At 41.5% G+C, this 15,777-nt stretch overlaps 1 protein-coding gene and 1 pseudogene across 4 annotated transcripts in view; one reads left to right on the top strand and one right to left on the bottom strand.

Moving 5' to 3' along the window:
• ARSB (arylsulfatase B) overlaps window positions 1-15,777 on the top strand; it is a 182,862-nt gene that overhangs the window by 75,092 nt on the left and 91,993 nt on the right. For all 4 annotated transcript variants that reach the window (XM_007175876.2, XM_057541086.1, XM_057541089.1 and 1 more), the window contains exon 5: window positions 11,310-11,553. In XM_007175876.2, coding sequence (XP_007175938.2) covers window positions 11,310-11,553 — 244 coding nt within the window. The remainder of the gene's footprint in view (window positions 1-11,309; window positions 11,554-15,777) is intronic.
• On the bottom strand, window positions 7,510-8,121 carry LOC103001650 (60S ribosomal protein L15-like; annotated as a pseudogene).

Genomic DNA, 15,777 nt, shown 5'->3' with positions numbered 1-15,777 from the left:
AAAACATTTGTTATAATAAGGGGGTGTTAGGCTTGAAAGGCTTGAGAACCATGATATAGAAGTTTTTTTCCCCTATTTCAGAACTTTCCCAGTTATTACAGGTGCTATTAGATAAAAAGGTAAAATCTGTGAATGAGCCTGCAGGCAGGTCACATATTACCACATCCACAATAAAAACCAAATAACCACAACAGTAAAAACACCTTCTATCTCACCTGCAGGGTAACTTAACACAACTGTTCTAGCCACCAAACACAGGGTGTCCAGCCATAATGCTCACACATATGCCTGGTAATCACAGGTTTCAATCCACGGAAGTAGACGTGCAAAAAGTGTAACTTGCTCCCCCCCCTCCCCCGCCTGCAGCTGAGCTCAGTCCTGCTGGGGTCCCAGCTCTGACCTGGAATCATTTTCTCCCTTTTCCGTGTATAGGCTTAACTCTATGCCATGATAGTAAAAGTTTTTGTGTGCCTGCAGTTGTGACCTAAAAATGACAGGTGGAGGTGGTCACATTATATTGATCTAGGTAGGAACAGAGACATGAATATGGGCTATAAACCTTTTTCTAGGTCTAAGCTGTCCTTAACTATACCCCGAGCCTCTTACCATCTTAATGATGTAGGGTTATCATTTTAATTTTTTCGTCATTGTGTTATGCTTCATACAGTGGTGTCCTTAATATACATCAGTGTGGATCACTTAACACTAGAAAAACAGGGAAATTCTTTTTTTAGTTTTAAAACCAAAATTCATATTTTTTTCTTTTAAAATGCATATCTTTTCTGCTTCTTCCCTCATTCTTAGGAGACCAACTCCAGCAGTCTGCACCTACCTAATTTGCTATGAATTTAGGAAGCCAGCCATCATACGTATTATTAGAATTGTGTCCGAGACCAAATGGGCCCTGAGTTAGGATCTGATTGCAGGGACTTGGTGATGCCTATTGTGGTCACTCAGGGCATTTATTTTGATTTGTTTGGTTATTTGGTCTTGTTTTTTAATCCTAGCTCATGGCTGATCAGGAGACGTTGCATTTCCCAGGTACCGGACCTCTCTCTCTCTCAGCGTCCTTTGGTCTCGCTAAAGTGCCTCTACTTAACTACTTGCCTCTCGTTGGGCAAGGGACCCAGGCTGCCTGCCACACGTTCTCTTCTCCTCCAGCTGCCTTCACTCCCAACAGCTAGCACTGTCTTCCCCTGCCCTTGGGATGGCCAGGGTCACCTGGACTTCTCCTCCTTCTCACTGGGTCATCCTGGTCAGAAGGGGTACTGCCCACCTCACGTGCTCAGGAGGACCAGGAGTCTGAGAACTCAGAGTTTGTTTCACTCTGCCTTTGGACCAGGTATTATCTGCAGATCTGAAGGGAATCTTGTTCTTATGCCTTTATTAAGTATGCATTCAATATTTGAAATTCTTTTAACAAACTTCTTAGTATTTAGGTGTATTGAATTTTTTTGGTTTGTTTCTGCCATTAAATGTTTCGCTCTTCTGTTTTTTTTTTCTTCTTCTTCCAGCTTTATTGAGATATAATTGACACACAGCATTGTGTAAGGTGTATGGCATAATGATTTGAATTACATACATCATGAAATGATTACCACAATTAAGTTTAGTGAACATCCATCATCTTGTATAGGTACAAAATAAAAGAAAAAGAAGAAAATATCTTTTTCCTTGTGATGAGATCTCTTAGGATTTACTCTTCTGTTTTTCTTCAAAGAAGATTGTGCTAATCAATGTTCTCATGACCTTTTTCTTGGTCTCTCGTGCCATAATTAGACAATCACATACTAGCGAGATCCTTTAGCAGTTAGCAAACTTCAGAGAAGAGCTTTGGGGAAGCAAAACTGCCTGTGCACTTAGTTTGGTTTATTGATTTTTTCCAAGTAACCCTAAAAGCAAATCTTACTACTTATGAAGTAGAGATCCAGTAAAATGTTGTTTCTGCTTCAAGGGTAAATTCAGAACATTTAACTTGTGTTGTAGATTTAGAAACATAAAGACAAATTAAAGTAGTTGATGCTTGCCCAAATAGAATATGTGAGCTTTCTCTAGTATCATTCTCTCCGAAAAAATCATTGACCTCAATTCCCATCTTTCTCACCATACAAGTAGTCCACTTACTAGTTTGCAACCACAATTTTACTTTTTTTCTACCTCTTGATGATATTTTCACTTCTCTCCTGCTGTCTTTGAACTTGCCAGACTCTAAAGCACTTCTGTGATACTTTTTTCATCTATCGCTTCTTGATTGGCGTTAGTGACAGATAAATAGCTATCTAGTAAAAAATTATCTGGCCACCTTAAAGGGGTTTCAAGTCTGGAAGGGGAGCCAAGTAATTTGTGAGTAAACTATGATACTCCGTAAAGGTGCCAAAACATTTTAGTTTGCCCTGAAATTCATAACTTTATTAGCTTAAAAAAAAAAAACAAACAAGCATTCTTTCAAGATCGAACTGCAGGAAAAGCAAGGAGAACTTTAGTTGTAAGAAAGGACTGAATAAACATTTGGTACTTTTCTTGACCCTAAATATTCCAAACAAAGGGCTTCTGTGCTACTTGTTAGGGGATCCAGAATGTGGAGATCAAAGCTAGCTTCACCCTTGCCATCTAAGTGAGAGTGACTCAGAACATTTTGTGCTTACAACTTTCATTTAAGGATCTCTAAGATCTGTGAGTACCTATGATTTAAATTTCAGAAAAGAGTTCAGTTATTTGCCTACAAATATGTAATAAATTAGGACACTGTTTTCCAGTTCCCAGTTCCATTTTAACTTTTCGAGACCAAATGTTTTCAATCTTTCAACAGAATTTTGAGACTTTTCATCCTTAATAAGTTTTAAAGAAGATAAAATCCCACTGGTATCTCATCATTATAAGCAATGACATTAGTCCCGTTAAAATGAGGAAATCTTTTACTACAACCCCGTGTAATTTTTTTTTCTTTTTGACCCCCATTCATTCCTGATTTTGCCCTTTCCCTGCATCCATCTTTCTTTATCTTTAGCTCTTTTGGTGGCTGCATCAGTTATTTGGCGTCTGGCTGCCAATTCCATTCCACCAGAATCCCCCTTAACACTAGCTCGGCAGGAACACTCCCCTGGCTGGTTCTTTTAATCAAGATGTAAAGTCTGATTGTGTCTGACTGGGAGTTGGGGGGTCAGAGCGTTGATCTGCCCTGAATGCTGCAAACCATTTAAAACCCCTACAAATATTCAGATGAATATCTGAATAAAGATTCAGCTTTCTGAAATTTAATTTGAATGACAGGCTATGGCCATTGTACCTCTTTCTTTGATAATTGATAACGCTTTATTTAAATTCATGGAAACAGAAAGGAATCGTAACAAAACCCCTCACAATTCATCGTGTTTTTATGACTCTCAAGAAATTACATGGAGAGAAGAGAATGCTCCCTGGAAGGGTCTATGCTTGAAATACCTTCTTACAAAAGCATGGCACTTCAGAGTATGGTTTTAAAGCCTAAATCTAGCATCTGTTTAATAAATACCCAGCTAGGAGCCTGTTCTGCTCTGCATACTTGATGCTGCTGCTGGTGGTGATTATCATCAATGAAAATTGCTAATATTTTTTAAGCACTACTTCTGTGCCAGGCTCTATGTTAAGATGGGTATTGTTATTATCCTCATTTTGCAAATGGGGAAACTTAGGCTCAGAGAGAGAGTGATTTGCCCAAACTCACAGCACTTAATTCCTATCCCTTGAGTACACTTCAATAAAATTAGAAATGTGACTGTAGTAATGATAGGAAAGAATAATATTAGTCATAAAACAGACACCTTTTTGTTTATATCTAGTCATCGTTCAGCTCAAGTTTTCCTTAAGTTCAGAGTGGTTCTTAAGAGTACGGTTAACTTAGTCTTGAATTAAGAAGCTTGACACAGAACACCCGCCATCTGATGTGCAGTTGAATCAGGCCCTTGTGCCTCCTGCTCCTCGTGCCTGGGCTCTCCTCTCTCTGACAGTGGTTGGCTCTACCCCGTCATTCTGGTCACAGCTTCTCTAAGAGGCCTAGTCACCAGTTACCGTGAGTGGAGAGATCCTACCTCTTTTTCTCCTCACTCCATGTGAAAGGACCTTGTCTGTCTTATTTTCTGCCATTTCCCCAAAGCTAGAGTGGTCCATGGGCCATGAAATCCACAAAGATTTGTTAAAGGGGTGAGTGAGGACTCTCTTCCCGTCCAGGACCGTGCTTCCTCAAATGCTCTCCAACAACCCCTTTGACTTTGGGTAACTGATCCAGATTGGACAAACAATTCTGGTATTTGTGGGTTGGATTTGTTTAAATCCTCATGGGGTTCCAGGAGCACCTCTTGCCAATATCCTGTAAAATAAGCAGCATCTGTGTGCAGAACAGCTTCCTAAAAGTTAAGGTCATGGGGTAGCTGGATGAAGGCTCAGAAAACCCTATGCAGTAATCAGAGTTAATCTTTAGTGTCTTCAGTCTCCATTTTTGGTGGCCTTTTCTCCATTCACTTATTTGTTCCCCCCTCTCCACCCTCAAATCTCGAGCCTTCCTCTTTGGCAGGTCCTGTGCTAGGTCTTAGGGAATGCAAAGAAGAATGAGACATTGTTCTTGTCCTGGAGAGCCAGAGTTCACGGGGAAGACAAACCACGAATAACTAATTAACACCATACAGAGATAAGTGTGATAGAAAAGTATAAAGTGCAGGAGGACAGTGAAGAGACAGAGATTGTCTGGGGGAGTAAGTTAAAAACAGCATTGTGACATTTAAGTCAAGCAGGAAAGATGGGGAGGGCATTTTAGGCAAAGGAGCCAACATGTACCCAGGCAGCGTCAGCATGTTGTATTCTAACAACGAGAAGTAAGTTCTCTGTGACTGAAGCACAGTGCAGGCTTTGTGGGGAAGGGCAGGAGCTGATGCCCCAAAAGTAGTTTGGAGCCACATGTGAAGGATTCCATGTGTTGGACTGAAGTTTGAACTTCTTCCTGATTGGGAAGCAGTTAGAGGTCTTTAAACATGCTTGTGGCCTGATTGGTTTGGGCTTCACAAAGATGCCTCTGATAGCAGTGTGAAACATTCTGTATGTTACCCCAGGAGTCCAGGTGAGACCAGTGCTGGACCCAAGGCAACCGGGCTGGAGAAGGGGGAGGTGGATTGGAAATCCATTTTCATGATCAACTTGGCAGAAGTGAATGTGTTGAATGTAGAGCAAGAAGGAAAGAGAAGAACATCAGATTGTAAATTGAATGTCTGGGTAGATATGTTCTCTAGAATCTTTCATTAGGAGAAGATTGAATTTACCTAATCCTTTAGATGACTACTCAGGCATACATTAACTCTCCAATTTGCATTAAGTAAAAAATTAGTCTAAAAGAATCAACCATGAGTAACAGGTCCTTTATTGGACAAAGAGGCTTCTTGGTCTCTGAAATCCTGTTGTCTGCTCATCTGTCACACTCCCGTGGGTGGCCTGTTCAGAGAGAAGTCCAGGGCCTGGTGCAAGGGTGCTGGAGCCTTCCTTGCTTTTCTCTCCAGGATCCCCAAGTCAGAGTGAGGACCTGTCTTGGGTAGGCCAGGGTTGAAGGATCCATGGGGGCAGCAAGATGGAGATATACACTGATGGTTCAGGGCAGCCTTCTAAAGCCAAGCCACAACATTACCCTGTTTGAAGAGTAGTCCTAAAAACTAATGCTGTTGTCATGGTTCCATCTTAATTTTTATCAGCTGGATGCAAATGAGGCTTCACTGTCAAATACTTAATGTGTTTGCTCGGATCTTTGGCTAACCAGTGTTTTTCCATGACTTTTTGACAGCTATTTTTTTTTCAATAATGAATAATAAAGTGAGATTTACCATCTGTAGATGACGTTTGTTTTATTTTGACATTTCTTTTCTATACGGCAAAGATTTTATAATTAGGTTTTCCCCCTGCCAAAAACATTGCTGAAAAATGGTTTCCCCCCAAAAAATGTTTCATAGCTTCCTTTACTATTTGGAGTCATCTTATTTATTTATTTTTTTTCGGAAACCAGTTGAACTTATATTGACACCAACTTCATGACTCTCCTCAGTAGCCTTGTGGGAATGGATAAAGTGGCTTGACCCAAGATAACACTGATTGGACTTAGCAATGTTACTTTTAAATAAAACCAACCCTATTTTCCCCCCTAAGGTGGCTTAGAGTTCATAATGGTCACAAACTAATACTACAGATGAAACATTTAAAATTTTGATCCAAGCCTTTTCTATCCTCCCACACTTGAAAGGTACCCGATGAACACCAATTTCCCGATCCTAGCATCACTAGCTTACAAACCTTAGGGTTAAAAACTCCCTTCTCATTTACCTAGTGTTCAATTTCCATCAGTTTCGATATACACTAGTGTAAATACCATCACTATTTTGCATGAAGTTAAGTATTCTACAGATCCCAGAGTCATAGGATTGAATCAGGAGCTCCCACCTTTTATGTGAACTTCAGTGGTACCATGGAGGCCAAGGCAATTTAATTTAGGTTAACCAGGATTTGTTTCAATTTGTAAGAGAAACTTCTTGCAACAGGTTTATTCAATTCTCTTAAAAAATGGTGGCATTCCTTTACTTTTCGCCTTTTGGAAGCAGCAGTTACATAAATGGAATAGTAGATTAAGTCTAAAAATGTGGGCCCTAGTCAACTTTCATTATTTTTCTGCATATGATCATGATAAAGGATCACGACATCCTTCACATTTCCAAGGAAAACCCAATTTAAAGTTTGTCCTTGCCAGACTCCATAAAACAGCCACTTTAGAGTAAACCAGCAGAGCATTGCATCACCCCAGTAAAGCTGTAGATTTCATCACATGCACCAACAAATCTACATGGCTGGTTTCTGCACTCCTCTTTTACAGAATTTTACACCTATTGTACCAAACGGCATTATTTGTTTATTTATTTATTTTATTTTTTTGGCTGTGTTGGGTCTTTGTTGCTGCATGCGGGCTTTCTCTAGTTGCAGTGAGCAAGGGCTACTCCTCGTTGCGGTGCGTGGGCTTCTCATTGCGGTGGCTTCTCTTGTTGCAGAGCACCGGCTCTAGGCGTGCGGGCTCAGTAGTTGTGGCACGCGAGCTCAGTAGTTGTGGCTCGCAGGCTCTAGAGTGCAGGCTCAGTAGATGTGGCGCACGGGCCTAGTTGCTCCGTGGCATGTGGGATCTTCCCGGACCAGGGCTCAAACCCGTGTCCCCTGCATTGGCAGGCGGATTCTTAACCACTGAACCACCGGAGAATCCCCCAAACAGCATTTTAAACATGGACATATCAACTCCCTAATAAAGCAAAAACAAAGGCATTTCCCTTATTAGAAACAAGATACACCATCACTTAAAGTCTTCAAACATTATTGCACTTTAACTTTCAGAATTTGACAATGCATTCAATGAACAATCTGCACACAACTAGTTTTAACAGACATTAAAAAACTTTTAAGCAGACATGGATGTCCTAAACTGTTTATTAGGTAAGAATTTTACAAACATTACTTATATTAGCGGTAGCGGTGGAACTGGAGAGTATTGCGCCTTCTCCAGGCTGCGCGGCGAGAACCACCGATCGTGTGGTGGAACTTGTGGCCCTTGCCAAGGCCGCGGCTCTTCCTGCCTGCAGACATCAGCCCCCGCATCTCCCTGTGCTTGCGGACTGGTTTGGTGATCCACTGGGTGTCAGGGTGTCTTCTGATAGCCTTATGGAATGGATCAGTGAGGATAACCTCAAAAAATTTGTACGTAGAATCTTCACCAACCCAGTAAGAATTCAGGACCCTCAGGGACCCACAGTGGCGTCCAGCTTGCTCCTCGGCAACAGACTGAAGGCTTCAAGCAAACGAGCTGGTTGACACCATGGTGGACAGGTGTGCCGTAGGTGGCACCCTTAGGAACTGGGCGTTTGCGGCCACCGCGGCGCACACGAATCCGAAATATGACATAGCCTTGCTTGGCCTTGTAGCCCAGCCTGCGTGCCTTGTTGGGCCGGGTGGGGCGGGGCGCCCAGAGCAGCGCCGAGAGCTGGCGGTACTGCCGGCAGTGCGCCCTGAGCAAAAGCGCATCACATCCGACTGCTTCTTCCTCCATAGCTCCTGGATGTACTTGTAAGCGCGCATCTCGGCTCACCTGACGGCTGCCGCCGAACGGAAAGGCGAGTCATCTTATTTTGATTTGGAAGTTTTTTCATAAGTCAGCCAGGAAATGAAACATGAAAATTTTCTCTTGAAAATTAATTCTTAACAAGAACAAAAATTAACTTTTGCCCAAAGGAAAATTAGGAGAGAAAATGAAAAGAAACTTGTTTGAAATGGTGGTGGTTCCATTGTCTTTTTGAACTTTATGTCAGACTTAAGTGAACAATATTGGAAGGCCCCTTCCCTACCTTGTTTCAAATGAGCTGATTTTATTCTTGCTGTTACTCTGATCAGTTTTATGTCCAACTCCTTGAAATACCTGGGCAAATGAACCAATGGACCAATGACAGCACCCTATTTCTCAAAGGCCTAAGTCTGTGGATTTTTGCTGATAAGTGGAGACCGTCAGCCAGTGCCGCCTGGCCAGGTCCCTGGCAAAGCTGAATTGTCCTCTTCATGCAGTGGATTCTGCAGTTGGCTTTGTGACTGGGGAGCCCAAGAGAATGAGTTGCGGGTGTGTCAGTTAACAGTGCTTTCTCCCTGGAGTGCTCTCAAAAAAATGACGGAGGAAGCCACATCGATAACAGACGATAGAACCGCTTATCATTGCTAATGGGAAAAACATCACAGAAGCTAATGCAAAAACAGTCACACGCACTGCATCGGCACCTCCCAAATAAGATGCGGAAACACCTTCCAACTCCTACGGTAGCAGCCGTGGCCAAATTCTCTTTACAGCCCAGAGTATTTTCCTTCCTGAGTCATACCTCAAGGGCCTAAGATCAGATTCCAGACCCACCCCACGCTTCTCCCCATCACCTCCACTCTTGTTTCTACCATCTTCACCATCCACCGTTTCTGTATTGAGCACTAACGAATAGGTGGAACTGAAAGAGACATTATCTAATATTTCAAAAGAGTGTTATCTATCAAAAATGGAGACAACAGGCGTCTTCTACAATCCCTGAGCCAGTATCATTTATAGCAATCCAGACAGTAGAGGGAAATGATAGTGCTGTCTTAGCCATTCTTGACTTCACAGGTAGAGTGTAAACACTTCTTTCCAGTGTATTTTTGTATCACATGAGCAGCACCTTCTTTTAAGTTTTGATACAATGGTTATTGGCGACTGATACTCAATGGAGTGTGAGGAATTCCCTTTGTCTAAAGATGGTGCCCCCTGTTTTGAACGTGCAGGTCTGCTCATGTGAAATAGAATGTGTATTTAATAAACTGGCTTGGGTGACCGTTTGCTTTGTCAAGAAGAGATGTGAGGTTTAAGAAAAGGTTCTTGTCTGATAGCAAATGATGAGATTGATTGTCACCCACCTGTGTTGAAGAACTGTTACCTTCCGCTAATGTAGCTCAAGACTCTTCCTTCTCCCCCTCACGAAGCACAGAGAAGAACTGAAGACCTGGTGTGTTAAGGGCTTGATCAGAAGCCTCCTTGACAGTAGAGCCTTGAACTTCTTACCCACCAGCAACAGAGGCTCCTCATAAGGGAATTATCATCACCTTGAGATAGCTCTCCTGCTGTATCATGGGAAGAGTGTACACTTAGCTGAGATTGACCATGCTTATGTTTTTCATAGAGAGGTAAAGTTTTATATAGATATAAAACTCACTCTATACCAGGGACCTCAGGAGCAGGGCACTCTGGGGGCAGGAGGAGACTGGGAGTCACACAGACATTGTTTGAATCCTAGCTTTGCCACTTATTAGCTGTTTGGCATTTTCAAGTCTCTCTCTCTCTCATGACAAAATAGTTATAATACTAGACTATTTATATCGTTATAAATATTAGCTACCATTTATTGAGCACTTAGATTGTGCCAGGTACCCAGCCCCAAACCATTATTATAAATGGTGTCACTTAATTCTCACCATAATACATGAATGAGGTAGGAATTATTATCTCTACATTAAAGATGAGAAACTGAGGCAGTGTATAGCCCTGGGTCACACACCTAGTGAGTGGCTGGCATCATGCTTCAATTCCATGTCTGTCAGACTCCAGAGTCTGTGATGATGTGAAATTAAAAGGGTGCCTGGTGCAGAGTGGGTGCTTAACAAATACTGGTTCTTTTTCCTTCCATGAGCATCCTTTGGCTTTGATAGAGCTTGATTTCTTTGTTAGAGTTCTTTATACATAATGTTCTATAGAGCACATCTGTCATACTGCCCTCCTGTGGTTCATTTGGATACCAGTGGCTTTTAGAAAACATTTAATCGGAGTGTAATGCACATGCAAATAAGTGATATTTAAAACATATCTCTAAAGTCACCTAAGTGTATGAGTTCTTTTGGAGATAATATGATTCTACAACCTCAGTATATAAGAAATATGACTTTTTACTTTCTACAGTCCAACTTAATTTCTAACTCTGAGCCCCACCCAGCTGGTAAGATACTGAAGTCACTTTTGTATCTTCTCTGGCTTCCCCAATGTCCTCCATTCCCTTGGCTGTCTTGGGAGAGAAACCTTCTCCCCTGGCACACAGTATACGATGAAGCTTTGTCCTGCCATCCTGTCAAGAAGGGAGGAATTTTTCTTGCAATTATTTTTTCCATCCAACTGTTCTGTGTACAGAGACATTTAACCCACTGGCGAAGTCTTCACCTTTCACACTTAAGAGTTCAGATCACCAGGGAGTCAAGTGTTAATTCTGTTACCAGTTTAAATGTTAGAAAAATTTTCCAGGAAGAAAATAAAAAGGTTCGCTATCCCCACTAATTAGAAGCTTTAGGTTCCTAAGTGAAACTTATTCAGAGGTGTCTTTTCATGTACGGGGAGGGGCTCCACCTACCTGGGTTCACTCTCCTGTGTTACACAAAGTCGCATGCATGCATTTGAATCCTATTCATTGCTCAGCACAGGGCTCTATCCCAAGCAGTTCCCCTCAGGGGCCTTCCTTGTTTTTCAGTGGCCCTCTCCATGGAGGATTTAAAGGTCTAGTGTCAGACATGTGCCGTGCTGCGCCCTGGTTATGTTTGTGGGATGGAGGGTTGTGTTGGGTGGGAGGAGGGTAGTGGAATGGGAGAGGGGAAAGAGGAATTTTCTTTCTTAGTTCCTAAGCACCATTTAATAATAACATGCGTCCAAGTCTTCTGTTCTTAAATGCATCTAATAGTTAACCTTGTCCTCATGCCGTGGCCTAATTGTGTTTCAGATAACGGTGGGCAGACATTGGCAGGGGGCAATAACTGGCCCCTTCGAGGAAGAAAGTGGAGCCTGTGGGAAGGAGGCGTGCGAGGGGTGGGCTTTGTGGCCGGCCCCTTGCTGAAACGGAGGGGCGTGAAGAACCGGGAGCTCATCCACATTTCCGACTGGCTGCCGACCCTGGTGAAGCTGGCGGGGGGCAGCACAGAGGGCACCAAGCCTCTGGATGGCTTCGATGTGTGGAAAACCATCAGGTACCTGCCCACCTGTCTCTTTTCCCTCCCAGGACAGAAGCTCTAAGAACAGCTTGACTTGATCGAGAAGGATCGCTTTTGCATGAATATGATTAGTTCAGCTTGCAAATAGATGATTAAAAAAGAAGAAGAACTGCCTTTAGAAACACTGTAATTATATATGTATATATTTTTAAGTTCTGGATTTGAGATTGGGGGCCTGTGTTTTCTATGAGGAGTAAGATCGTCCTCAGTGGCTCACCCTCCTTAAGAGGTCTTTAAAGTGGAAGCTGTGCTAAGAAGTAGGATAGGGTATTGTTTGCTTCCTGCAGAGGGTCAGGGGACCTGCCCTGTTGCCTGCTAGGAGAATGGAGGACCAAGCAGGGGGAAGAGCCGGAATTTGAGTGGGGGAGCAGCTGTATACCCTTATTACACAATAAGTATCTAATGAGCACCTACTATATACCAAGCCCTGTTCTAGGTGTGGAGGAACTAGGAATGAACAAGACAGGCACCATCCTGACTCTCATGGAGCTTATATTCTAGATGGGGAGTCGGGGGGGCGGGGGGTGGGAATAAACATGTAAACCCATAAATAAGTAGATGACGTCCCATAATGATCTGCACTAGGAAGGCAGTAAAACAGTGTGTTGTGATACAGAGAGCTGGCAGATGTGAAGGAGGTACACAATCTGGGGAGCAGAACGCAGACTCAGCTTTGGCAATGGTGGCAGGGCCTTCCTGTTTAGCCACCGCCATGCCGAACAATGGCCCCCAGAATGGGGAGGTGTACACACCTGCAAGGGTGCAGGAAGAAAACTTTAAAACTTGTATTTGTAGTTAATTTTATCTCATCTTTTTTTAAGTATATATTTTATAAGATATATAATATATTAGTAGATTAGTACATATACCCAATTGATAAACAAATATAAATAAATGTACATATACTGGAGGTATTGTTTCTACTGATGGAGTGACAATGTCTAGTGTAATAGTTTTAAACCTCTGTTGGGTGTTACAGCAAGGGGTAGTGGCTGATTGACTGGTCCCCTAGTGACCAGGGGAAAATGACCTCCTCTGTTTACAGTTTGCATTTTCCCCTTAGATATAAGTGAAATTAAATAATTGAACTAGAGAATGGCCATTTTTATTTATTTATTATTTTTCTCTTGCTTTTTTGTTCAGAAAGCTTTTTTCTCAGCTTGAAATCCGCTAAACATTTATATTTTCTTCTAAGTGTTGTGGTTTGATTTTCTTCCATGTAATTCTTGAACTGTTGTGAAATGATTTTGTGTGCTACGTGAGGTCAATATCTAAATCAGAGGAATGGGGTTTTTCTCAAATTTTTGAATCACAGAGCTCCTTGAGACTCTGAAAGCTATGAGGTTACCAAAAAAAGTACCTAAGCATATGTACAATAATTTAGATAGAATTTATTTTTATGATGTTAGATATTGATTACACATTCTTTTCTATGTACACATAGAAAAATATGACATTCTTTGAAAACCTTTGCCTCTCACTCATTTTTAATGCAAAAATTAATACCTACTTTATGATAAAAAGGAAATAAAAATTTCCAAACAAAGCAAAACTTGAACTTCAGCTTATCGCCAACTTCCACCATGAAGGCTGTTGAAGTTTGACTTACAGAAGCAGGAGAAAGTTTTGAGTGGTTTTGATATGATAACATATGTGTCACGCTTGCCATCCAATCAGTTTTGATTTTTTTGTTTTGTTTCGTTTTGGTGGCAAAAAAAAAAAAGCACACTTGCCTTATTGTGGCTTATAAAAGCACACATGAGCAAATGGAGCTATCGTGGCATACTTGGCCAAATGAGGGTAGAATTGAGTTGAGAAACAGATGAATTTATTTTGAATAATTTCCTCTGTTCCCAGATTCACTGAGGTTCTGATCTTTGGCAAAGTGCAAGTCATTGATGTTCATCCATATCACCAATTTTGGACTATAAACCCACATTTCAATCTTAAAATTATCTTTGTCAGGAGTTTGGCACATACTTGCTTCTGCCTGCTGAGAAATTGGAAGAAGTTTTGCCACCCTTAACTCCAGATTGCAGAAGGTCTTTCCTCAGTGTCAGAGGCATGCTGAACTCCTAGTGACCCATCTTGAATAGAACAGGAGCTCTGAGTCCTTCAGCAGCAGACATAATGTTGACTGCAGGGCTGTAACTAGAGTATTACAACCAAAACTATTGTCCAAGTACGTGAAACCATGAGAGAGTGGCTTTCCTTTTCTATTTGAAAAAAGTAAAATTTCTGCCCAATGTCTAATCAAGCATTTCAAGACTTTCCTCTGGAAATTCAGCAAATTTCTGTTTAGTAAGTGAAGCACTGCTCTCATTCTGCTCCCTTTTCCTGATGAAAGATCCTGAAAGCAGTGATTCGGCCCCCACTGTCCCGATGAAGTTGACGCTCCTCACAGCACTAGGCAAGCGTTCATTCAGTACCAGCGGCAGAGCATTTGGCACCCATGCCGGCCGATGCAGAAAGCAACCAGTCACATTGACGTCAGGAACTTCTCTTCCAAAGCAGTAAAAACAAATGGACAGCCAAATGTCGGATTCTCAGTCTATGCCCAGAGTTCTCGACCTTTTTTTCAGTAAGATATTTACTTGGAAATACCATTTTCAAGATGTTGGTAGTTTCTGAAAATTTCAAAAAGGTCTCATGAAATAGGAATGCCGGTAATGGCAGTAACAGAGTCGGCTATGCTGAGAGCATCCGTTTCACTAGTTGTGTAGTTATCAATTCCTCTTAGGTCTGCTCCAAAATATTAAATTTTAGAAGAAATAGCCATTCTGGAGTGGGTGACATTCTTTGCAATCTGAGTTCCTTGACTGCTTCAGTTTTTCACCTGTTCGAAGCCACAGAACATGTTTGTCAATTCTAGGGAACATGGCTTCTCCAAGTTCTTTCTGACTCTGTATGGTTTCTCTGCTTTTCAACTTGATAAGCAGCCTATAGGTTGTTTCAAGACACTTCGAAGGATTTTTAAACTTACTTTATATATCATTAAATTTATATAACCAAAGCAGAACCCCTAATGATAATGGTAGGAATGTTTTTCCATTCTAATCAATGGGAAACTCTTCTAGATGTTATAACACCACAGTGGGGACTTCCCTGGTGGCGCAGTGGTTAAGAATCCGCCTGCCAATGCAGGGCACACGGGTTCGAGCCTTGGTCCGGGAAGATACCACATGCCGCGGAGCAACTAAACCCGTGCACCACAACTACTGAGCCTGTGCTCTAGAGCCCGCGAGCCACAACTACTGAGCCTGTGTGCCACAACTACTGAAGCTCGCGCACCTAGAGCCCGTGCTCCGCAAAAAGTGAAGCCACCACCATGAGAAGCCCACACACTGCAATGAAGAGTAGCCCCCGCTTGCTGCAACTAGAGAAAGCCCGGGTACAGCAACGAAGACCCAACACAGCCAAAAATTAATTAATTAATTAATTAATTATTAAAAAAAACATGACAGTGGTGACAATCAAATATTACCTGATGATGTGAAATGTCTTAAAAACTTAGTATGAAGCTATAAAGACTTTCCCCACCTATGGATTCAGTTTCAAGAGGAATTTTGAAGGAAAGATAAGTCACTTTTCACCCCATTTTCACAGATACCATGAAGCCCAATGAAGTATAATTCTTAATGAGCCAAAGTTTAAGAACCTCTGAACTAAAATGATGCTTTATTTCAAATATTACCAAGACAACCCAGACTGATTTTTGAGTAATTATTATTGAATAATAATTTCATTATTATTATTATTGAATATTTCCTTTATCACTGATTTGCAGTACCACTTTATGTTCTAAGTTCTTATTAGTGCTATGATCTGTCTTGGTGCCATCTATTTTAGTCCACTGACTTAGCTGTTCTTGTGTTAGCACCTCACTGTTGTAATCTGTAATCTGTTGTAAACATACTTTTTAGAGTATATTTAAATACCTGGCAGAAATAGCTATTCACCTCCCCATTGTATTTCCTTTACAAAATTTTCTTGACAAGTCCCACTTTTTAATTTTTTCTGATGAACTCTGGAATTATTTCATTAAAAGAAAAGCTTCTTAAAAATTAAATGAGATTAACCATGAAAATTAATTTGGGAAGAATGGAGATATTTAGTCTTCTCACCTGGACACTTAAAGTTGCCCTCTGCTTGCTGATGTTCTTTTCGTTGTTTTATTTTTAAATTATTTTTTCTCTACGT

This window comes from Balaenoptera acutorostrata, chromosome 2 (assembly GCF_949987535.1).
Source record: "Balaenoptera acutorostrata chromosome 2, mBalAcu1.1, whole genome shotgun sequence".
In the NCBI taxonomy this organism is placed as follows: Eukaryota; Metazoa; Chordata; class Mammalia; order Artiodactyla; family Balaenopteridae; genus Balaenoptera; species Balaenoptera acutorostrata.
This window is presented reverse-complemented; position numbering and strand designations above follow the sequence as displayed.